General features: G+C 40.9%; 1 protein-coding gene across 1 annotated transcript; it reads left to right on the top strand.

Moving 5' to 3' along the window:
- The first annotated feature begins 6,352 nt into the window (after nucleotides 1-6,352).
- Nucleotides 6,353-25,303, top strand: opn3 (opsin 3). The gene is made up of 4 exons (XM_043695591.2): nucleotides 6,353-7,236; nucleotides 20,434-20,753; nucleotides 22,811-23,062; nucleotides 24,963-25,303. Exons 1-4 carry the CDS (start codon nucleotides 6,924-6,926, stop codon nucleotides 25,242-25,244), a joined length of 1,167 nt encoding a protein of 388 aa, XP_043551526.1. The 5' UTR covers nucleotides 6,353-6,923; the 3' UTR covers nucleotides 25,245-25,303.
- The last annotated feature ends 584 nt before the right edge of the window (nucleotides 25,304-25,887 follow it).

Below are 25,887 nucleotides of genomic sequence, written 5' to 3'. Positions count from 1 at the left end.
ATTCCTCCCCCTTCAAAAACATCCATCTGAACACCACTGTCATGGTAAACTGTCGAATGGTTTTCCACTTACAGCCTTACAGTAAAAGTCCTGAAAGTATTTAGATGCTGTAATAGGCTGGTGTTTATATATTTGTAAATTTGTACTCTCATCTTTGAAATTGAAGACATGTGAATGAAGATTGGATGTTGTCAAACTATGTATAAAAACTCACCAGGATTGCAAACAACATCACTAGGAAAAGCATGCCAGCTGCAGAAAAGAGGACAGACAATGAAGGCACAATTCGAGGGAGAGACATGAGCTGTTCAGTGCCGCAGAGACACAACCACAATAACTTATGTGAATAAGAGACTACTTTATCATTACACAGAGAAAATAGCCACAAGTGGGAACTTGTTTGCATTTTTTTTCAGGGTCATGGTCACTGGACATGGTCACATGAGGAACTTGATTAGCCTGACAATGGAATGTGTTTACCTGCCCATCCTTCTAATGAAACATCAGTACTGAAATTGTTTTGTACTGTTTGTAATAATGTGATAAATTGTACATCTGAGTAACAAACGTAACTGTAAGGTCTATACATATGTAAAGAAATCTTTGTTCATTGAACAGTTTCTTTTGAACTGTACCTCCATAACAATGCAGGTAGAATAAAGCCTTTGCCTTGTTTGTCACATAACCAACTCAGGGTCAAGTGTCAATTGAAACACTACAATACTTACCAACATGTTGACAGAAAATTGTGGTCTGTGTGTTAGATATCATTTTGGTGTATATTATGTCATCATGTGAACTTGCATTTGCTCTAAAATTATTAGCATCTTCATTTGATCATGGCTGTAGTGTAATGAATATTTTTACAATCCCAGTTCAGACTAACCATTCCATTTACTAAAAAGAACCTACAAACTTGGATATGTTCTGGACTGAAGACCATCAGAATGTGTCAAATAAATATTTCACCATTATATTTCAACTGAAGAAATGCATTCTGTTTATAAATGAATATTTATAATTCCAGTCCATCATTTATGTCATTGCTTTTTCAAGTTGATGATTATGCTTGTAGGAGCACTGGGCTGTGGAGGTGGTGGAAGAGTGTACATGAATACTGAACAGATTTGTAAAGAAATTGGTAAGAAATGATTTAGGAGAAATAGAAGTAAACATTTATTTTTGAAAATATGAGCCAATTAAGATTGTTTTCACAATAAGACATTGAGAATATGATCTGAAAATGTGTTGCTGGAAAAGCGCAGCAGGTCAGGTAGCATCCAGGGAACAGGAGAATCGACGTTTCGGGCATAAGCCCTTCTTCAGGAATGAGGAAAGTTTGTCCAGCAGGCTAAGATAAAAGGTAGGGAGGAGGGACTTGGGGGAGGGGCGTCGGAAATGTGATAGGTGGAAAGAGGTCAAGGTGAGGGTGATAGGTCAGACTGGGGTGGGGGGGCGGAGAGGTCGGGAAGAAGATTGCAGGTTAGGAAGGCGGTGCTGAATTTGATGGATTTGACTGAGACAGGGTTGGGGGAGGGGAAATGAGGAAACTGGTGAAATCTGAGTTCATCCCTTGTGGTTGGAGGGTTCCTAGCTGGAAGATGAGGCGTTCTTCCTCCAACCGTCGTTTTGTTGTGGTCTGACGATGGAGGAGTCCAAAGACCTGCATATCCTTGGTGGAGTGGGAGGGGGAATTGAAATGTTGAGCTACAGGGTGGTTGGGTTGGTTGGTCCGGGTGTCCCAGAGGTGTTCTCTGAAACGCTCCGCAAGTAGCCGGCCTGTCTCCCCAATATAGAGGAGGCCACATCGGGTGCAGAGGATGCAATAGATGATATGTGTGGAGGTGCAGGTGAATCTGTGGCGGATATGGAAGTTTCCTTTGGGGCCTTGGAGGGAGGTGAGGGGGGAGGTGTGGGCGCAAGTCTTGCACCTCCTGCAGTTGCAGGGAAAGGTGCCGGGAGTGGAGGTTGGGTTGGTGGGGGGTGTGGATCTGACGAGGGAGTCACGGAGGGAGTGGTCTTTACGGAATGCTGATAGGGGAGGGGAGGGAAATATATCCTTGGTGGTGGGTGCTGCCTGGATGCTGCCTGACCTGCTGCGCTTTTCCAGCAACACATTTTCAGCTCTGATCTCCAGCATCTGCAGCCCTCACTTTCTCCATTGAGAATATGATGACAACAGGCAACAACAAAGGTTTATCTATACTCTGTATAGAAGTTTTATGACATGTGCATATCTTCACACTCAAAGCATCACATTGCCACATTTATACCTGAATGTCTGGAATTTATTATTTTTGTAAAATAGCGAAATAGTTCAACAACCACAGAATGTAAAAACCAAGAAAAAGCGAATGGAAAAAAAAGTCTCATCTTAAATTTGCACTCAGTAAATAATTACTAATTTAACAAAGTAAAGGTTTAAAGTTGCCATAGTCTTATCAGACCACAGTGCTGCTCTCTGATGAGAGACAGAGAGATGACTACTGGTCATCACACCACAGAAGGGAGAAGTTGGGAAGGACAGTCCTTCATGCAACCTCAGCCTGTGCTGGAATTGAATCTGTTCTGTTACGTCACTCTACATTGCAAATCAGCAGTTCAGCCAACTGAGCTAACTGAATTTAAAGAAAACAGAAATATCAATAAAATTCATTTGATCAGTATTTTGGCTTGCGAATCCTCAGAAGAGAGTAATAAAATACAATTTCTAATAGCAAGAACATATAATCAATAAGTTTATATTATTAAATTTATCTGTAAAATTTAGCTGTTGTTCTTGCATACTTTTACTTGAATGTTTTTATTTGGAGACCTGCGCTTGTGTTAGACACAGGAAAATTGAGTTTAGTTGGTTCTCAAAGTTCCTGGGCATCAAACCAGTAGCAGACAATCGATAGGCAACAATAAAGCGATGGCCAGGATTTTGTATTAGTACTAGTGGAGAAATTGCCTGTATTCATTTTGATTATGCTTCAATCTGACAGCAATTTCAGGAGTCCAAATAACACATTAAATGCAGAAATCCACACATTACTGTCAATAATGTTACTCTTTTTCATTTGGAGCACTATTGAAGACGCATGGACTGCAATTAGATAGGAATCATTAAATAATGAAAATTTTCCCTTTTATCTGGAAGTCCTTTATAAAGAATTTTTCTTAAAAAAATTACAACTTGTTGAGTGAGGTGTAACGAGATTTTTGAACTACATTGTACGTTAAGAATAAGCACAAGTTTAAAAATCTAATTTTATGTTTGCAGATTATCAAATTTCTCCACTGTGATAAAATTAATTTTGAATAAATACTTTTCCAAAATGTTTCTTTATGAGACATCAGCATTTATTATGTGCATTTTTATAAATCTCTGTCATTTTATTTCCTACTTAGCCAAATATGACAACACTTCAAAGTGATTGGCAGCTAATCCTGCTTGATGACATCATTTTTTGCTGTGCTCATGGAGATCCTCTTGACTTGGCATCAAATTCCAACAGAAATCACAGAAGGGGAAATCCATGGTTCACATATCCCTAGATATTTACAGGCAGCTTCCTTCAAAGTCAATAGTGATACAATCTCTTCGCTGCTGACCACAAAATCCAGACCTCCATGTATAGAACATTCTTGATCACATTGATAGACTTGAGCTCTCAGAATTTAAGATAAATATGTCCTTTCTTTCATCAGAACTGGAGACTATAGAATCATAGCATTGGAGGCTATAAGAAAATTAACTGTGAGCTTAAAATCTTTGAATAACAGACTTGTTGTCAATCATTAAAAAATGTCATTTGAAGGACAATTTTGTCATTGAACAAACAATTATTTTCTTTTCCTCTGATACAGATTTGAATGTTGTACAAAGAAATACCATCCAAATGTGACTTTGGTTATTTTATTGTCTCCTTGACCACCTGTAGCTTTTAATTGCCAACTGGATTAATCAGTGTTCCATGTTTTTGTTGAATGTGCAATTCTACAGCCCTTTTTCCACTATTTGCATGAGATGCTCTGAAATCAATTTCTGGCTCCACTTCAATCTTACACTCCTGATGTTTGACCACTCAGAGAATAAAGCAGGTAACTAAATATGAAATTCTCATCCTGGATTGGTCTTTGGTCTTGCCAAGGTGGCCAGATGCAGTTGATCTGGCTGACAGAGTTCTGTTCCACAATATTATCCATAGCTAAATGGATATTGACAAGGAGTGCATGGTGATCACTGGTGCCCTCTGTGTCAGGTGGACACCACAGAGACAGGAGGTCACAGTAGGTAATAGGAATAACATTATTTTTGAAGTCATAAGTTTCCTTTGATTTTGTTTCACATTCTTTACTAATCATACCTCTTAAAAAGATAAGCACTCAAGCCTGTGGCCGGTAATATTGGGGTATCATAATGTCTCCTGAATGGTTGATTTAAAAAGGGATCCAGAAACTATGGTTAAAAATCCGATCCAATGAGGTGATGGGTTGAAGGGGGTGGGGATTGTTTAAAAATAAACACTGATTCCCAGAATTATTAAACAGGTAAACTTATACTTCCAGGTGCTTTAGATTAATATTACCATTTCACCACTATCCACTCTGTCTTTAGACATTTTAAATTTTAAGACTTAGTGCATTTACAATGGCAGAAGACTTATTTTGGGCACTAAGTCCAATTAGGAAAGGTAGTAAGCCAATTTTTCAAAATATTTTGAGATAGTCACTCAATATCATTTCCGTTTTATAATTATATTTAATCAACCCTCTTTAAACATGCTATGACACTCCTCCAGCTAGGTATTGCAAAGAACCAGACTTTCTGACCCAGAAGTAGTAACACCATCACTGTTCCACAAGATGCTCCACATGAAGTTTTATTTTTAAATCAGTCTGTTCAGATATGTTGTGACAGATGTTGAGTTCCAAAGAAAAGTCATATTGGACACAATATTTCACTTTGCCAGTAAAATATTTTGTTTTATTTATGTTATAGCTTACTTATGGGCCAGGAGGTCTAGGTTCAAGTCCCACCTGCCCCAGAAATGGGACACTACCACTGTGCCACCAGACCTCACAGCTTCCCTTTTATAGATATTTTATAATCAACCTGTTCATGATATACCTCCAGGGCATGTGGAACATGAACGAAGACCTTCTGGTCCAAAGATAGGGACATTACCACAGCACCCATAATACCTTAATAACAGTGAATGGAAATGTGTACAGACTTTGCACTAAATTAATGTACAAAGCTTTAGGACAGGTGAGTTTTGAACCCAGTCTTCCAGCTCAGAGGTGTGGAAATTACTACTGCATTACAAAACCCCTTAGTTTCCCTCCTATAAATGTTTTATTCAACTTCTTAGGACCCTGGAATGGAGCAGGATGGACCTTTATGCAGTGTGTGATATGCACATGGTCCTCAGGAATCCTTTGGTAAAGCATCAGTTGGTAAGGGCTGCACGGTAGCACAGGGTTCAATTCCTGTCTCAGGCAACTGTCTGTGTGGAGTTTGCGCATTCTCCCCATGTCTGTGTGGGTTTGCTCTGGTTTCCTCCCGCAGTGCAAAAATGTACAGGTTTGGTGAATTGGCCATGCAAAGGTGAAGGGGTCTGGTGGGTTGCTCTTGTGGACGGTCAGTGTGGACTTGTTGGGCTGAAGGGCCTGTTTCCACACTGTAGGGAATCTAATCAATGGATGACAGCTTTTGACTTTAATCAAATGCTTTAACATGTTATTACACACCTCCAGGGCCTGGAGAGGCAGGAATCCTGCCAGCTTTCTGTGAGAGCCCTGAGTTTCCATTTAATAGTTATTTGTTCAAACATGCTGTCGCATCTGTAATATTGGTGATTAAGATTTAACCCCGTTCTCTGACACATTACCACTAAGTCAAAAGAGCCCTCCTGGTATTCTGCGATGATCTCTCATCCAGGTCCCAAACAGACTGAAAGAATCTGCCTGGTTTCAGAGAACAGACAAGGTTAGGCGTTTTCAGACTGGTATGCCGAAAGCAGTTTTGTTTTTAGAGATATTTTTAAACAATCTATTCAGACGTGTTAGGACAACCTTAGAACAGGTTGAGTTTTGAATCCAAACTTTCTGGCCCAGATTAGGGGCATTAACACATGCCACAATAACTCTCAGATTCCCTTTTATATTTTTAGTTTATTTTGTTTATTGTTATGCCCATTGCAGTTTTAATTGGAAGTTTATGTTCTCAATTTTGGTTGACTAGTTGTTGTGAATGTAACTTTTACCCAATAAGGAACATGTGTGATTCTAGAAATTTCCATATCAGGACTGGGGATACCAAAAGTGCAAAGACATGCTAGGCACAAGTATATGTCACATACGTGCTAAAATGAATTTAATCAGTACATCTAATAAAGTGTTTTGGACATATGTTCAGAATAATTATTTAGACAACAGGAAAGCTGATAATTAACAGATCAATTAATGAATACGATCATTCGATTCTTCACCTATTAAGCATCACTTTTGCATTAGCAGGTAGCTAGTTTGTAAGGTGAATGAGGCGGTGGTACTATCAAATACTGATGCATTAAGGAGATTTAAAGCATGATGTATTACTGAGTAGCGAGCAATTCCTTGTTTTTTTTCAAAAAATACTAAAATCGCGCCCTTCCATTAGCGGTCCCGGGCAAATTGCAGTTCGAGACATCTGCACTCCCACCCCGTCAGTGACGTGAAAGTCCATGACGCTTTATTTTAAAACGAGGAATGACAGGGAGGCATTCTGAATCCACAAGAAGTGTCCTAATTAAGCGGCGCTCGGTTCGCTGCTGCCTGCAATCGGACGGTACAAAGCGGTGAGCACCAACAGCATCGGGCCATTTCTCGAATCCTCCCCGGGAGTTGATGTCCGGGGGGCGCTTCCATAGCATGCCGGAGCCGCCTGGCAGGCAATGATGAACCTGGTAAACAGTACCGCCGCCCGGGAGGAAATCCTCTTCAGTCCCAGTACCTACAAAGTTCTGGCAGCCAGCGTAGGAACCATCGGCGTTCTGGGCGTCTGCAACAACCTCCTGATGTTGCTGCTCTACTGCAAATTCAAGAGGCTGAAGACACCCACCAACCTGCTCCTGGTGAACATCAGCATCAGTGACTTATTGCTGTCAGTCTTTGGAGTTGTTTTCACCTTTGTCTCCTGCGTGAGAGGGCGATGGGTTTGGGATTCCGCCGCGTGTGTCTGGGACGGTTTCAGTAAGAGCTTATTTGGTGAGTACGGGGCAGAGAGACTTGAATCAGCCCCAGTTTTGTTAGACACCCAGTGCTTAATTCTCGTCGTTATCACACCCTCCCCTCACTCTCGGTTGTGTCCTGTTGTGTTTCCGTTTCCAAACGAGGCATCGAGAATGGTGTAGACAGCGGCCGTTCGGCCCGTTGTCTCCACGATTGCTCTTGGGTTTTCCTTTTTATTTGATCAATTTCACATTGAACGTGCTTGTTGTATTAAATCAAATACTAAAATATAAAAGTGTGTCATTCACAAATGACTTGGAGTCAAAGATGCCTTTTTGATTTTTTTTAATGTATTTTCCTCAATGATTCAATCGGAAGTAAGAATGGTATTATTTTTCCGGCTTACTGGGGGGAGTGGGAGCCTTGCTGCAGTTGATTTAAGGTCAGGAAGAAGACATTTGCCTTTTCTTTCCGCGTCCATATGAAGTCTCTACAAACCCGAATCTTCCGTGGCTTTTAACAAATACTTCAGCGATTTACGCTGTGACTGAATCTGTCCACATTAAGTCAGTACACCCAGGTATCTGGTGTTTTGTATTTGCAGAGGGCTGGGGCGTTAGGCAGTGGTCTCACGAGGTGATTGCACCGTGTGGAGTGGGTGCTTGTTGCGGGCGAGTCGGCCATTCAACCCTCTTTAAAGAGCTGTCTCAAGCTTAATTCACTCCAAATGAGAGGAGCGTGCACTTACATTCACCAGCCCAAGAATCAATTGAGTCAATTGCATGCACTCTCACTGTTTTGTAAACGATCACGTGGCATTGGGCAAGTTTTACAGCACAGGAAGAAGCACTTTGGGCCATCATGTCCGCACGATAATCAAGCATACATCTGTTCTAATTCGGCTTTTGGGCAACTTGACCCACAGCCTGCTCTGCTTGTGGCATTTTTTAATGTGCTCTTAAATATCTTGATCATTCCTGCTTCTACCAACTTTCTTAAGCAGCGTTTCAGAAACCCACAACTCTGATTTTTTTCCCCCTCTAATCCATTCTGTAAACTACTTGTTCCTTCAGACTGTGTGTGTGTGTGTGTGTGTGTGTGTGCACTGATTGGATATTGATCCCTCTACAATGGGAACACTTTTTTTCCTACCTGTCTACCCTGTGATTCTCAGAATGTTGTAACTTTAATCAGATGCCCCTTCTTCTCCCTGCCCCTTCATCTTCTTGCTCTAAGGAAAATAACCCCAATGTATCTGGTCTGTCCTTTGAATTGAACACTTGAGAAGCTTGACATCTAGAATCCATTCCTGCACCACTGATGCTGAGTAGAATCTACAAGATGCACTGTGTAAATTCACCAAAGATCCTGAGACAGCACCTTCCAAATCCATGACCATTTTGGAAGGACAATATGTGGGAACATCACCATCGAGGCAGTCACCATCCTGACTTGGAAATGTAATGTCGTTCCTTCAGTGTCTCTGGGTTAAAATTCAGGAATTCTCTCCCTAAGATCATTGTGGGTCAAACTATATGTAGACTGCAATGGTTCAAGAAGGCAGCTCACCACCACTTCTCAAGGGCAACTGGGGATGAGCAATAAATGCTGGCTCAGTCAGTGGTGTCCATGTCCCATGAGTTAACTTAAAAACAACATTGCTGCAGCCCAGGCAACGTCCTGGTGAAATGTAATTATATCCTTTCAATAGTGTGGCACACAGTACTGTAGCTGTGGACTAATTGCCATTATATACAGCTCAATGCCTTGACTAATAAAGGCATGTATCTCATATGCTGCTTTAACAATCTTCTCTGCATGCCCTGCTGCTTTCAAGAATTTATGGACAAATTATCAAGGTTCCTCTGCTCCTCTCCTTCCTAGATTCAACATGTCCTCCCTTGCCTTGTGAGTCTCTCAAAAAGCAACACCCCACAATTCTTTTTCCCAGAATTAAATTCTATTTGCTACTGTTCAGTCCATCTGGGTATTGATGTGTGATATCTCCAGTGACCTTTTTCTTAAGGGAGGGGTTGAAACTTTGTCTGATTATGCTCCTGCTAATAGCTCATTGCTGACTATGTAGGTTGGTGTATCCTGGAACAGACATTTACTTCCTTTTTATAGGTCAATGGTCAGAGAAGCAATTGACTCCTATGTGTACCTGAAAAATGTTCTTGAGCAAGTATCTGGTCACATGCAATTAGAGGAAAAATAGACTAGACCAGCAAAGGGAGGTTAAGAATAGAATGGGCGTTAAAACAAAAGGGAACCCGAACATCCATTGGTGTCATTAAAGTTGTAAAATGAAGGATGGCATCTTTTACAGACAGAGGGTAATTATATGCTTAGAGGTGCATAATAAGGCCAGAATACTTAATGTCTTGTCATTGACCTTTAGTAAGGGAAAAAAAGATGCTTCAGAAATAATGGTGGGTGTGCAAATGATGCAAGTGGAGTGAAACTGAGGGTGGACTTGGCTGGTCCAGATGACTTGTTATTTCAAGTTACCTAGAGTCATAGAAGAGCTTGCTATAATCCTTCAACCTTTTCTTCGATCTGACAGAGATGCCAGAGATTGGAGAGTGGCAAATACTCTCCAATCCCTTGTTCATGAAAATTTCTAGTATAATACAGGTGAGGTTACACGCAGGCAAGATCTTTTGAAACCAAAAGCAGAGAAAACCTTTAAAGTAACTCTGGTTTAAGATGAGCCAGCATGAATTTGTAGAAGGTAGATTGTATTAGATCAATGTAATTGAGTTTTTTTTTTTTGATTGAAGGAATTGGACTTAGTATTTTTAACAAAGTTCCATGAGATGAAATAAATTGGGGCTTGTGCATGGGAGGCTTGATGCCAGCTTGGTTTCAAAGAAATTGACTTAAGAACACAAATTTATTGTGCTAACTAGTTGGTTCTCTGTCTGGAGGATGGTAGACAGTGATGTACCCTCCAGATAGCCAAGTTGGCAGATGGTGGGTGTGATACTGATTAACTGCAACATAACATAAGGTAACAAATTTGGCAGCAAATTGACAGGTAGAACTTATTATGGATGTGTGTGAAGTGATGTACTTTTTTAAAGTAGGAAGTGGGGAAACAGCATTGAAAGTACAATTCTAAAGTGTGTGCAGAGCAGAGGGACTATGGGTGTATCTGAATAGACTTTCGAAATCTGGATGTAGAGAAAGAGTTTGCAAAACATGGTATTTTGGAGTTTGTTAAAATTTAAGGTAATGAGTACAAAAACAGGGAAATTATGCTTTTCTGGATATAAAGTTTTAGAGTATTGTGTTGCATTCTGATCCAATTTGGAAGAAAGGACTGCAGAGGGCACAGAGGAGATTTAATATCCACATGCATGTATAGGTGCAATATATTGTACACGGAGTAAAGGAGTGGGATTATTGGATTGACTGTCTTATTCTCCTTTTACATGTTTTAATTTCTGCTGACTTCCCTTTGCAGTGATAGACAATTATCTTAAAATTTTAAATTTGCATTTTATGATGTCAGAAACATTTCTTTGTTAAATCAATATCATTCTTAAATGTTACTTTACTTCAGTGCTGTAGCTGTGATTTGCATTAAAATTTGGATGAGCAGGATTTTTTTCTCTCTGGATCAATGCCAGCCAGACTAAAGTCCCTGGTAACTGGTCTCTGGACATAACTCTTACCACCACAGAACACACCAGATGACCTCCTTCTTTAGAGACTGTAATTTCCCTTTCCATGTGGTTAAAGATGCCCTCCAACGCATCTTGTCCACATCCCGCACCCCTGCCCTCAGACCCCACCCCTCCAACTGTAACAAGGACAGAACGCCCCTGGTGCTCACCTTCCACCCTACCAACCTTCGCATAAACCAAATCATCCTCCGATGTTTCCGCCACCTCCAAACAGACCCCACCACCAGGGATATATTTCCCTCCCCACCCCTTTCTGCCTTCTGCAAAGACCGTTCCTTCCGTGACTACCTGGTCAGGTCCATACCCCCCTACAACCCACCCTCCCATCTTGGCATCTTCCCCTGCCATTGCAAGAATTGCAAAACCTGCACCCACACCTCCTCCCTCACCTCCATCCAAGGCCCTAAAGGAGCCTTCCACATCCATCAAATTTTTACCTGTACATCCACCAATATCACTTAGTGTCTGTTGCTCCCAATGCAGTTTCCTCTACATTGGGGAGACTGGATGCCTCCTAGCAGAGTGCTTTAGGGAACATCTTTGGGACACCCACACCGCCCTGTGGCCCAACATTTCAACTCCCCCTCCCACTCTGCCGAGGACATGGAGGTCCTGGGCCTCCTTCACCGCTGCTCCCTCACCACCCGCGCCTGGAGGAAGAACGCCTCCTTTCTGCCTCGGAACACTTCAACCCCAGGGCATCAATGTGGACTTCAACAGTTTCCTCATTTTCCCCTTCCCCCACCTCACCCCAATTCCAAACTTCCAGCTTAACACTGTCCCCATGACTTGTCCTATCTGCCTATCTTCTTTTCCACCTATCCACTCCAACCTCCTCTCTGACCTATCACCTTCATCCCCTCCCCCACTCACCTATTGTACTCTATGCTACTTTCTCCCCACCCCCACCCTCCTCTCATTTATCTCTCCACCCTTCAGGCACCCTGCCTATAGTCCTGATGAAGGGCTTTTTCCCGAAACGTCGATTTTACTGCTCCTCGGATGCTGCCTGAACTGCTGTGCTTTTCCAGCACCACTAATCCAGAATCTGGTTTCCAGCATCTCCAGTCATTGTCTTTACCTTATCAACATTCCTGGCTACCACTTCAGACAACGTTTAAAGTACTTCTCAATTGAACAAACTTTCCTTTCCTGTTCAGTTCTGATAACAGAACTACTGTTTCCCAGTTCTGTAACATTGACCCACTCCACATCTGTTCACTGTTGAAACCAAATTTCATTATTATATTCCAGTCTTGACTCTACTACTGTTCCTAGTTGGCATCCACCCTGCATGTATTACGTTTTAATCGAATTCCATATCTCCTTTGCAATGTTCTCTCCTTTGATCCACTTTTTTTTTTGTAAAAGTTAGAGGTCCACTGTGCCTCTTTGAACAACCTCCTTTTCAATTTTCAAGTCTCTTTTGTGCCTTTTTCTTTGCTCTACCTCAAAGTTTCTCCAATCATTAGGACCTGCAGAATTCTCTTCTCCCAAAACCCTTCTCTGCTTTGAATTTGCCCATCAGTCAATATTACCATTGGTCAATTTGAAAGTTACTCCAGCAGCTGAGAGAAGTTTGCATAAGTATCCTTGTTGTGAAAGAAACTGCAGACTGGTCAATAGTTCAAAGAATTCATTGCATTCTCTTTTTTTACTCCCTGGATATTACTGCACCCTCTGGTGGCCTCGTTCTCATGCAGCTTTCCGATCCAATTTGCAACAAATTAATAGATCACAACTCCTATTTCAATGAATTTACAGGAAGCCAGGAAATAAATAATTGAGATTTCTGACTGACTTGCATTGGTCAGAACTCCTAACCAGGTGCTCGTGGGACAGAGTATTCTCATCAGGTATGATACAGTCTAGGTATCATGTGGTCAGGTGTGTAGCAGAATGTAAGGATGGATGAAGTGCTGCTGCTGTTGTTGGTCAATCAAGATGCTGCACAGAATATGTCCCTCAAAGAAGCAAATAAGGATATGATCCCGTTTCAGCAAAACCTTATTCTGGAATTGTATTTCTTTTCACGTGCATCAGGCTGCCAAATAAGCATCTTCAATGCCACAAATTATGCTGTTCAACTGTGCAATAATGTTGTAGAGAGCCTGGTTTTGTCTTGACGCCAGAGTGGATGGATGTGACGACTCCCAAAGAAGGCATTTGTCACCTTCCTACTTGATGCTCCACTGGGTAGAACATCATCTGCCAGCATCGACTGCAAATTTTGGTGCTGGACATGACACCCACACTCATTGACAGTGAAGCAAGTCTGAACGTCTTCAATGAAGTTGGGAGAGATGTTTGGTTTTATCAGTTGAGAGGTGTAGCCATTAGAAGCACACTTCCTCTGAAGTCTTTGTGGTACAGATGGTTTGTACACATTTGGGGCTGGTTCTATCTAGCAGCTCTGCCTCTTTCCTCTGTACTACCTCTTTTCTCTCAACACACTGGCCTCCAATCTTGCCATCCCAATAACAACGAGTGCCGAGATGTTCACTGCTATCAAAAGCCATAAGTAAACAGCAATTTCTGGTGAGCCAACTTGTTCTGAAGTCTGGAAATTGCTGTTTACTGCACTGCTGCTGGACCTTGAGCTGATTGATTTCTGACTGCTCCTCGCAAGTATAAAGCCTGTTCAGCAGTGCAATTTTTTTTTAAAAATGAATTAAATCATCTGCATTTGAGATCCTTGGTCCGAGTGGATGCAGAGAATGTACGGAGTTGACATCCGAGGAGAGTGAAGTTGTTGTGTGAAAATGAGTGGAGGTGCAGAGCCATGGGAGTTGTGGGTGAGCAGAGCTGAGAGTGATATGTTGCCTGAGGTACCCAAGAATTAATAATGAATGACAAAGACACTTTAAATGATTAATGCATTAACCACATAGTTTTTGTTTAAGCTGAAGGCAAGATCTTGAGGATCATGTCTTCAACTAGTGACATCAGAGGAGGCATTAATTTGCCAGAATCACACTTCACCATGAGGGTTCACCAATGTCCAATGGATCTATACAACAACCAAGAGAGCAAGTTCCTGCTGCAGCCGATTGAAAAGGAGGCAAATATTGTTCTAATTGTCTGTGCTACCCCACTGCCGACAAAATCCAGGTCACTTTTTCTTATTTTTTTCTTTGACTGAAGCTCCTCCACTGTGTTAGCATAAGGTTAAATGTCCATGAGAAAAGCCAATATCGCGCAAAAATGGGTTTGAACATCTGAATGTTAGGATCATAATCTTTTAAGGTAGGGGAGGGGCGGGCAGGCAAGCAGGCAATCAGTCAGACAGGAAATTAGTGTCTTTATCTGTAATCTTATTTTAATTGAAGTTGAAAATGTATTTAAATTCATGTCCTCTTCAGATCAGCAACTCCTGATTTCCACTTATCTGAAATGCTAGGGGGAGCTGTTATACTAGATAAAGTTGAGAAGGTGAATTACATTTTACGGAAATGTTCTCCATAGACAGTGGATTTTTTAAAAAATCACTTGTGAAAATTGTAATGAGAACAATGTTTTTATAACTGGATAAAATGTGCAATCAGAAACCTCTTCCACCAGTGCAAAATTAAGTCAGATTAATATTTTTATTCACTCAGATGTGGGCTATGGCTGTGCCCAGAATTTTATTGCCTGTCCCTAGTTGCCCTTGAGAAGGTGGTGGTGAGCTGCCTTCTTGAACTGCAACAGTCTACGTGCTGTAGTTTGGCCCACAGTACCCTTCAGGAGGGAATTTCAGAATTTTCAGTGTCACTGAAGGAACGGTGATTATATTTCCAAGTCAGGATGGTGAGTGGCTTGAAGGGGAACTTGCAGCTGGTGATATTCTCATTTATCTGCTTCCCCTTGTCCTTTTTAGATGAGTGGTCGTGGGTTTAGAAAGTGCTGTCTCAGGATCTTTGGTGAATTTCTGCAGTGCATCTTGTAGATCGTACACACTGCTACTGAGCATTGGTCGTGGAGGGAGTGGATGCTTGTGGAAGTAGTGCCAAACAATTTGGTTTTTTTTAAAAATCCTGGGTGGTATCAAGCGTCTTGTGTGTTATTGGGGATGCAATCATCCAGGCAAGTGGACAGTATTCCATCACACTCCTGACTTGTCTTGTAGATGGTGGACAGCCTTCAGGCAATCAGGAGATGAGTTATTCACTGCAGTGTTCCTCTGACCTGCTCTTGGAGCTACTGTTTGTTTGTGGTGAGTGCAATTGAGTTTTGGGTCAATGGTAAGCCATAGAATGTTAATAACAAGAAATTCAGTGATGGTAAAACCATTGAATGTTAGAGCAGTGGTTAGATTGTCTTATTGGAGGTGATCATTGCCTGGCATTTGTGTGGTGTGAGTGTTATTTGCCCTTAGTCAGCCCAAGGCTGGATATTCTCCAGATCGTGTTGCATTTGAACATGGACTGCTTCAATATCTGAGGAATTGTGAATAGTGCTGAAGAGTGCACTGCACAGCACAATTCAGTGAATATCCTCACTTCTGACCTTTATGATGGAAGGTCATTAAAGCAGCTGAAGATGGCAGGACTCTACCCTGAGGCACATCTGCTGAGATGTTCCAAAGCTGAGATGACTGACTTCCAACAACCACAACTATCTTCCTATGTGCCAGGTCTGACTCCAACCAGTGGAGAGTTTGCACATGGATTCCCGCTGAAATATGCTTTACTCTGGCTCCTCTGCTGCCACACTTGGTCAGATGCAGCCTTGATGTCAAGGGCTATCACACTCACCACACCTCTGGGATTCAGCTCCTTTGACCATGAAGTTGTAATGAAGCCATGAGCTGAATGGCCCTGGCAGAACTCAAGCTGGGCATCACTGAGCAGGTCTTGCTTGATAGCACTGTTAATGACCCCTTCCACCACTTTTACTGATGATTTGAGAGTAGATTGATGGGGTGGTAATTGCCCGGGTTGTATTTGTCCTTCTCTTTTTGTTTATTGGACATCTTTTCCACAATGATTTGTAGATGCCTGTATTAGCTCGATCCTGGAAGAGCTTCGATAGGGGAGCAGATTCTAGATTAGAGTGGTGCTGGAAAAGCACAGCAGTTCAGACAGCATCCGAGGTGCAGTAAAATCGACGTTTCGGGCAAAAGCCCTTCAGTATTCCTGATGAAGGGCTTTTGCCTGAAACGTCGTTGATTTTACTGTTCCTCGGATGCTGCCTGAACTGCTGTGCTTTCCCAGCACCACTCTAATCTAGAATCTGGTTTCCAGCATCTGCAGTCCTTTGTTTTACTTAGATAGGGGAGCAGCAAATTCTAGAGCACAAGTCTTCCGTACTGTTGCTAGAATATTGTCAGGGCCTATAGCCTTTGTATCCAGTATTTCTTGATGTCATGTGGAGTGAATCTAATTGGCTGCAGATTGATGTCTGGGCCGGTGACCACTGGAGGAGACCAAGATGAATCATCCACTTGGTGCCTCTTGCTGAAGCTTTCTGTGAGTGCTTAAGCCTTATCTTGTGGTCTGTTAGTCTCTTTCTGTAATCGAGGATGGAGATACTTGTGGAGCCATCTGTTCCAATGAGTTGTTCAATTGTCCACCACCATTCATGACTGGATGTGGAAAGTTTGCAGAGCTTGGATTTGTTCTGTTGTTTGTGGGATCGTTTAGCACTCCCTGTCACATACTGTTTGCTACGCAAGTAGTTCTGTTTTGATAGCTTTACCAGGTTGACACATCATTTTTTAAGTGTCTGTCTGGTGCTGCTCTTGGCATTCCCTCCTGTGATCTACGTTGAACCAGAGTTGATCCTCCCTCTTGATGTAACAGTTGAGCCAGAGGTATGCCAGGCCATTCGATTGTGCTGGAGTACAGTTCTGCTGTTGATGGTCATGCCCATCTTGAGTTGCTCAATCTGTTCGAAGTCAGTCTGTCTCCATTCAACACAGTGCCACACAACATAATAGAGGGTATTATCAATGTGGAGGCTTCTTGGAAGTTTCTTAAAATCAGATTTTCAGCATCTGGAAAACTAACAAAGTATTCTGAAAGCATTCAGCAGATCAGACAGGATTTGTGTGAGCAAAGCAGGGTTAACATTTTCAGGTTGCCCTTTGTCAGATTGGAAACATTTCCAATGTTAGAAACAAATTCAAATACTTAGAGGGAGCAAAGAAAGAAAAAAATCAGTGGAAGACAGGAATAATTACGTTATCAAGGAGTAATAGTATATGGCAGAAGATGTGGTCACCGGTCCAGAACAAAAATGGAGTTTGGAGGAGTAGAAAATGGCAATAGTGGATTAAAGTACCTTTCTACAGAATAAAATGGAATCCATGGTTATGATCTGATGTTCTTGAATCCTGTGTGAAGACTGAAATAGATAAAGCCTTCAAAACTCCACATAGAGTTCAATGACAGACTTGCTGTACATGCTAGTCAGAACCTAGAAAGGGCAAGTTATTGCTAGGCTGTTGGTGGTCATCTTATGAACAGAATAATGAAAAAGTCAATGTAATTGACCTGAGTTTGAAAAATGGGGCAAGGACAGAAGTTATTAATCCATTATCTGCTTTTTTTTTTCTCGTTTTAATTCAGTTTGTTTTTAATCAGAACTGTAATATTCTTTTTATAGTTTTTACACCTCTGTTAAACTATCTCTGAAGTTGCTAATGATTTGATGATCATTTCAACATTTTTTGGCTCCAATAAACTACAATTTGTGTATATGATTTTTAAGAGAAACCATAAAATTACTATCTAGCTAGAGCAATTCTACTCTAATTTTACTACTTATCTTTGCATTGTCCATATGGTAGGATGCTGTCTTAGCAAATGTTCTCTGGCTTGACAGCATTTTGTTTTTGTAAGGATGTTAAATACAGTCAACTCAAAACTGGATAACAAGAAGAGAGCTTGACTAATGTTTAATTCCTTTTTTTTCCCAGATCTGACTTAACAGAATTCAGAAACCATTTCTCCTTCCAGTAATGTAACTATGACTGAAGTTACCCTTTTTAAAAAAGGTTTAACCTATCTTTCTAATCATGTGATCAGAGATCTTATTACACACCACTGGAGCAGATGGGACTTAGAATTGTAGAAGTGTGGAAGCAGGCCCTTCAGCCCAACTACTCCATGCTGACCGTGTTCCCAAATGAAACTGGTCCCACCTGCCTTTGTTTGGCCCACATCCCTCCACCCTTTCTCATTCATGTACTTACTAAAATGTTTTTTAAACATTGCAGGTACAGTTACATCGACCACTTCCTCTGGAAGTTCATTTAAAAATGTTGCCTCTCATTGTCTTTTCAAACTTTCTTTTCTCACTTTCAAAAATATTGTGCATATTTTTAATTCCCCCACCCTAGAGAAAAGACATTTACATTACATTACAGTGTGGAAACAGGCCCTTCGGCCCAACAAGTCCACACCAACCCGCCGAAGCGTAACCCACCCATACCCCTACATTTACCCCTTACCTAACACTACAGGCAATTTAGCATGGCCAATTCACCTGACCTGCACAGGTTTGGACTGTGGCAGGAAACCGGAGCACCCGGAGGAAACCCATGCAGACACTGGGAGAACATGCAAACTCCACACAGTCAGTCGCCTGAGGTGGGAATTGAACCCTGGTCTCTGGCGCTGTGAGGCAGCAGTGCTAACCACTGTGCCACCGTGCTGCCCACAAGACATATGCCATTGACCTTATCTATACCCCTCATGATATTGTAAATCTCTAAGGTCACCCCTCAACCTCCTACGCTCCAGTGAAATAAGTCCCAGTCTACCCTTATAACTCTCATCCTCCAGTCCTGAGAATGCCCTGGTAAATCTTTTCTGAATCTTCTCCAATTTAATAATATCCTTCCTGGAGCAAGGAGACTGGAAATGTCCAAAATCTCACCAACATGATGTCCCAATTCCAGTACTCAGTGGTCTGAGCAATGAAGGCAAGCATGCTAAAGGCCTTCCTAACCAATCTGTCTACCTGTTATTGTCAACTCAAAGAATTATGTACCTGAACCCCTAGGTCACTCTGTCCTACAATACTGCCTAGGGCCCTACTTTTAATTGAATAAGTCTTGCCTTTTTGTTTAACCAAAAATGCAATACTTCACACTTATCACCTGCCACTTCTCTGCCCATTGACCGAATTGATCAAGATCTGCTCTGTAATCTTCCATAACCATCTTCACTGTCCACTGTGCCACCAAATTTGCTGTCATCTGCAAACTAACGAACTGTGTCTCCTATATTCTAATCCAGGTCATTGATGTCAAATGACAAACAACAACAGACCTAGTACTGATCCCTGTGGAACACCACTGGTCACAGGCCTCCAGTCTGAAAAGCAACCCCTCTCCACCACCCTCTATCTCTATCGTAAAGCCAATTTTATGTCCAATTGGCAAGCTCACCCCGAATCCTGATGTAACTTTTTTTTTTAACTAATTTAGTCTACCAGAACCTTTTTTAAGGCTTTACTAAAGTCCAAGTCAGCACCATCTACTGTTCTGTCCTCATCAACCTGACCCTCTGAATCCAGGGATAGGGACACTACCACTGCCACATGTGACATTAAGATCAGATACAGCTTCACAAAAAATGTTTATCCATTGCCTTTTTTAAAAAAAATTGATAGTGATTATGGGGAAGATAAGTTTTTTTTTCCCTTCCTGCTCTGAGCGAGCTAACCTTGCAATACAGTGCAAAGTCACCTTACTTAAATACTAACTCCCAAGAGCACATGGCATGATGTGATGGCTCTTACAATGTTATTTTGAAGTGGTTTTTTTGAATTTTTGAGATTCTGGCAAGGGCACATCAATTGCCCATTCCTAGCTTTCACAAAGGGTAGGCCATGGTTATTACAACTAGACTTTATATTGGTGGCATTCCTATAGTGATGTGCAGAGGACCAGCAACTCCCAAAGGGAACTGGAACAAAATTCCAAAAATAAAAAATTCAGTGAATTTTCAAGATACACTGAAGCATTTCACAGAATAACCCACAAACTTTAAGGTAACAATTATCTTCTAAAAGCCCTACCTTCTATTCCGCCTCCACCAGAAAAATTGCATAGAGTAATCTTTTTTAATTTCTAGAAATGAAAAATCTTCAATAAATGAAGGGGAGGAAGCTGTAAATCTTGTTTTATGGGTTTTGGTCTCCAACTAAAACTTATACAAATATGAAAGTCAGTAAACTAAGAAGCAGTGTTAATTGTTTTCAGCCTTTTTTTTTAAATGCTTGTAGACCGTCTTATCCTCTGTAACCTCTCACCCTGGTTATAATCTCTTCCATCAGGCAGAAAATACCAAAGTTTAAACAACAGGTTCAAGAACAGCTTCTTCCCCACTGTTATTAGACCTCTAACCAGACCTCTCAAAAATCAGATCCAGTGTTGATCTTGCTCTTTGTGCACCTCTTTTGCAGCCGTCAATTTGTACTCCTCACTCTGATCAATCACCCTATGGTCTTTGTATGTTATGAACTACCTGTACTACACAACCTTTCACTGTACTTGTGACATTAAATCCAAGATTAACTTACTGCCTCCATATGTTATTTAACTCCACAGGAATTTCATCAATAATGTCACTTGCAGTCCTAGCATATGAGCGCTACATCCGGGTGGTGAACGCAAAAGCAATTGACTTTTCCTGGGTTTGGCGTGCTATCACCTACATCTGGCTTTACTCGCTGGCCTGGTCCGGAGCACCATTAGTCGGTTGGAACAAATACTCTCTGGAGCTGCATAAGCTAGGTTGCTCAGTGAACTGGGACTCCAGGAACCCAAGTGATACCTCGTATGTTCTCCTCTTATTCCTTGGCTGTCTGCTTGTCCCTGTAGGTGTCATAGCTTACTGCTATGGAAATATTTTATATAGTATAAGAATGGTAGGTAAGACAAGTTGTTTTCTATCTTTCAAAGTATGCAATGTTTGTAAGGGAAAAGCCAAAGTGAACGCTGTAAAATGACCGAGCATGCTTTCAACGTGAAGTTGGTTTGTGCCAAATCAGGTCATCTTAAAGGGACATCTCAAAACCTGGGGAAAGGTTGCTTTGTTTCTCCAACATGATAAGTACTTCCTGAAAAAGACATGCACCTATCTCCATCTGCCATTTCTGGGACTGGGAATGCTTACTTGTGCCTGAAAATAAATTACTTAGCATCTTTTTGTGTACCTCCTAATGAGTGTGGTCCGAGTCCAGATATTTTTGATCATTCCTCGTAACTGCCTTGAGTATTCTATGAATGATGCTCACGGCAGCTGTCACCTCCCTGTTTGTACCTTTCTTATACAGTTAATGTTTTGCTTAATTAAATAAAAAGGAAGCATTTCATGCTTTTACACAACCTGTTGATGATATTGCTGGAAATATTGAACCTAGGAAGCCTCCAGGCCTACTAAAGTAAGTTGGGGTCAAGTGAGATATTTTAATTTTAAAAATCTCCATCCTTCTATCCCAAGCCATACACTTCTAGGTTTAATAAAGATGGGATGGGGGTGGCTAGCCAGTTTTCTCCCATGAGATGGGTTGTTTAATTAAATATTATGAGGCTGAAGTCTCTAAGCTAACCTGTATTTCATGTGTAATTCTGGCCTACCTTTTTTCCCAAGCCTTAGAACCTGACTGCCCTGATGTTGGCCTCAGCCCAATGAACTAAGTGTCATTGCAGCAATGTTAAGGGAGCAGCAAAGCACAGGAATACTTCCCTGACCTGCTGCTTCCAGCAACTTTGTTTTTTTTTCCCTCGATTGCTTCTTTCTCTGGAATTTGACGGCCTCCCCTCTAACTGTCCTCCACCACTTCCAAGTTTACATAAGCATCTAGCACCTTGCTTGTTGCTCTGGTCTGATTCAACTGCCACGCTGTCAGTCAGGTTGACTTTTGTGTGCTGGGGAGGAGGCAATTTTTTTTTTTCAAAAGAAAGTCCTATGTTGTGGAGCCAAAGTCAGTTGAAACTTCTCACTTAGCAATTCCACATCTATCAATCTCCAGGCTCATGTAATAGGCACCAGCATTTTAATGAACATTTGTGGCAAATGTTGTCTGGTTTTACAAACTCGCTTTCTATTTGCCCATCTGAAATCACTCTTCTTTACTCAGGGTTTATCAAGGATTGTAGGTTAGAGACCAGATGAATTCATTGAATGTCTATTATGTATGTATTTCAAAATTATTATGCAATGTTTTCTTGAAGAGGTAAATGTATCAGCAGAATGATTAATTATTCGGACGAGCCAGTGATAAAGGGTCTCCAAATTCCTAGATGAGAGAAGGTGTGGGGATCATAACCAGTATTCCCATTCAATCACTTGTTTTAATTGCCATATTTGAAAGTTTATTGGTGTTGTACATGACAAATAGATAATAGGAAACCTGTAAAACTATATAATTGATCGAAGTTAGAACAGTAGGGTGAAATCAGTAATTTTTGTTTTAAAATTTCTTAGAGTCTGCAAATGGGACTGCAGTGACATCATTATTCTGTTTAATGGGTTAAATTACTGCGTCTGGGCTAATAAGCCAGGGACACAAATTTCAATCCTGTCACAGCAACTGGTGAATTTACATTCATTTTAATTAAATCTGATACAGTTTGTTTTAAAACTTAAAAATCTTAATCAGTAATTGTTCTTCTAAAAAGCCATCTGAACTTTGAACCACCTTCAGGGCAGGAAATCTATAGATATTTACCTGGTTGGCCAAATATGATGGATCCGTAACTGCTGTCTGAAATGAGCCAGCAAGCCATTCAGTTCTATATAAATGCACACATTTATTGCCAGTTCCGCTAATATCTCAAAATCCAGGTTTTTAAAAAAACCTGGAGATATGGGATTGGGCTTGGTATGGCATGGGTGGGCAGGAGGAGAGAAGCATGAGAGAACTTGCCAGGTTAGTCCATTCCAAGGTATAACTGCTTATGATACCTCTTGTCTTTGCAGCTTCGAAATATTCAAGACCTTCAGTCAGTTCGACTTGCAAAGATAGTAACATATGAGAAGAATATGGCAAAGATGTGCTTCTTCATGATCACCATATTTTTGTTTTGTTGGGTGCCATATGCAATGTTGTCCTTCATGTTGGTTTATGGCTATGCCTCTAAGATTACTCCTACTGTAACCATAATTCTTTCACTACTTGCCAAGTCAAGCACAGCATATAATCATATCATTTACCTCTTCATGAGCAGAAAGGTATGTTGGTATATTTTTTTTCTTTTCTAACAATAGAAGTAACACCACCTCCAAATATTTTTGCATTCCGTTAATAATTCACTTTTTCCAGATTGTGGCTGTCTTACAGATTTACAAATGTTTAATCTGTTGACTCCTGGTTTATAAGTTAATAGTTTCTGCTGGAGTGGTTTTTTTTTAAAAAAAAAAGCTACAATTGGCCTTAGCACTGCTGCATTGCAAAATGGGAAATCAATCGGAATTACCTAGTGAGTGTTCTAAGAATAGTACTTTTTGATTGTGAATCTGAATTTGTAAACCTGTCTTTCGCCACATTGTTGGCTCGAATGGCCTGTTTCCACAAGTCCACACTGGCCCACTGAAGAGTAACCTACCCAGATCCATTCCTCTACACTATTACTCTAGATTTACCCCTGACTAATGCACCTAACCTACACATCTTTGGACTGTGGGAGGAAACCGGAGCACCCAGGACTAAACCCACACAGACACCGGGAGAATGTCCAAACTCCCCACAGTCGTCCGAGGCTGGAATTGAACCCAGCTCCCTGGTGGTGTGAGGCAGCAGTGCTAACCATTAAGCCACTGTGCTGCCCACTGTGCATTTTGCCAACCTTTTCAAAGGAAGACCTGCATGCTTTGAGACCAGGCTTGTGCAAATTATTTAATATTAATTTCACAAGCAACAAATGAGTATTCAAGTAAAAGATGTAATCAAATTAAGCTTCCCTTATCACAATGGGTTACTTTACATTTCTTCTTGGCTGAAGAGTAGACTAAACCTGTGTTCCTTTGCCCACTCGGTTTATGGCTAGTTGGATGGCTGTCCATTGACTTTTGGTGATTAGCCAGCAGAAGGTTAATAAGACCCACCATTTACTCATGCTCCACTAGAGGTGTAGGTTGTATTAGTTTGGGATGAGATAATAAAAGCCATTTGTCTCATCTTTCTGAAAATGACTTGAACCACAACATTCCAAACCTTGGAGTTAACTCTGGAACAGTGGACATTGCGTTGGGCACACCTTTTAAACTGCCTCCTAACCTTTTGTTGCCTAGACTCCCAATGACTATAAAGTACCAAAGGAATAGCCAGTAACATTCAGTTTGCAGTTGGGAGAGAAGCACATTGGGAAATTAATGTTCTCCTGTCCCTCTTTTCTACAAGGATTTCACGTCACCCATTATGTTTCTTGCAACACTGTACCATCTGCTAAGAGGCCATTGTTCATTGGTGGCTTCAACCGAGGTGTTGCAAGTGATGCAAAACTGGAGTATAACAACTAAATGAAATTGTTTCCTCAGCTGTTGTTTGGTGTATTTAATTTCCCAGCAAAGTTTTAATACTCACTTCGCGTTTTATACGAACGAGAGGAGGTCTCATTTGGTTATATAAGATAATAAAAAGGATTGACAAAAGTGGATGTTGGGTGGATGATTCCCCCTTGTGGGGAAATCTAGAACAAGAGGCCTTGGTCTTAAGCTAAGGAATGGCAAATTTCAAACCGATAAGGAGAAATTATTGCACATATGGTTGTGACCATGTGGCATTTACAACCTCATCCTGACACTGAATAAATTTTTGAGATGACTGACTTGACTTTTTTTTTAAATTGGTTATGGACTTTTTTTTAAACTTGGTTATGGGTTCAAGGGTTACGGGGAGTGGGCATGACAGTGGAGTTGAGGCCAGATGAGATCAGCCATGATCACATTAAATAAAGGACTGAGTTGCCAACTCCTAGTTCTTGTCTATGTAAAGTCTCCTAGAAAACAATTAGGGGAAGGAATGCTATATTTTTTTTTCACCTACTTGCCATTTGACTAATGTTCACAAAACCAAGCTGAAAATAAATAATGATCAATGTTTAAAATACTTTCTCTTTGTGACTCTTTACAGTATCGATGGTGTCTAATGCAATTGCTTTGCTCTCGCCTGATGAGAATTAAGTGGATAATAAAAGATCATGCTGTTCGAGTCCGCGGTGAGAAGCCAGGAAAACCTATCGTCTTGTCTGAAAAGGTTGCAGAGCGGCCTAAAAAGAGAGTGACTTTCAGTTCCTCCTCAATCATTTTTATCATAACTAGTGATGAAACTTGGGATATGGATAGCGCTGCTGATGACAATTCCACAAACCCAAATGTCATACAAGTGAGGCCATTAAAGTCAGAAAGAGCATAAAGCAAAAATAAAAGTAAATATTGTTGAACAGTGTGGGGTGAACTTTTCTTATAGTAAGCAGTGTCCTGTAAATATCACTGTCCATCATGCCATGGTTTCTGTAGCAGTTTACAGTAAATCCTTGAGGAAAAAGCAGTTATAAATTATATGACCCTTTTAAAGATCAGGTTATTTTTCTCCAATTCAGTTTTAATGTTATTTTTGCTATTTACAGAGACAGTTTTTTTAAAAAAAATTGTGATGTTTAAGTGTGGTGTTTTCAACATAGTCCTACATTTTGGAAGTAGGAAATTTACAAAATTCATAGCATTTTGTGGTACTACCTTTTATGAAACATCTTAAATTTGCTTTTGAGAGTAATAAGTTTATCTAGTGTAATATAATTCCTAATTATGCTTAAGGTTACTCCCTCCAGCAACACCACTCCATTATCAGTCAGGAATGTTATGGAGTGCACACCTGCTCCATCACTGTTCTTTCACAGAAAATGTAACCAACACTGTTTTCCCACTCTCTGCTTTTAATTTAAGTTACACAGTGGAATGGGAGATGATCTGATATCTCAATGCTTTGCGATGTTCCTCACCAGTCGCCTTTTTTCAAATTCTCCCTATACCAAGACTTTCACTAATAGTGGTGTGTT

The sequence above is a fragment of the Chiloscyllium plagiosum genome, unplaced genomic scaffold (assembly GCF_037043375.1).
Source record: "Chiloscyllium plagiosum isolate Xiang-an unplaced genomic scaffold, Cpla_swu_hap1 HiC_scaffold_10, whole genome shotgun sequence".
NCBI lineage: Eukaryota > Metazoa > Chordata > Chondrichthyes > Orectolobiformes > Hemiscylliidae > Chiloscyllium > Chiloscyllium plagiosum.
This window is presented reverse-complemented; position numbering and strand designations above follow the sequence as displayed.

Excerpts from the sequence above, each read along its gene's own strand:
- opn3 (XM_043695591.2), top strand. The coding sequence starts at position 6,924 with ATGATGAACCTGGTAAACAGTACCGCCGCCCGGGAGGAAATCCTCTTC. Across the intron at positions 20,754-22,810 it reads TTTTATATAGTATAAGAATG|CTTCGAAATATTCAAGACCT; the intron begins GTAGGTAAGACA and ends TTGTCTTTGCAG. Across the intron at positions 23,063-24,962 it reads ACCTCTTCATGAGCAGAAAG|TATCGATGGTGTCTAATGCA; the intron begins GTATGTTGGTAT and ends GACTCTTTACAG.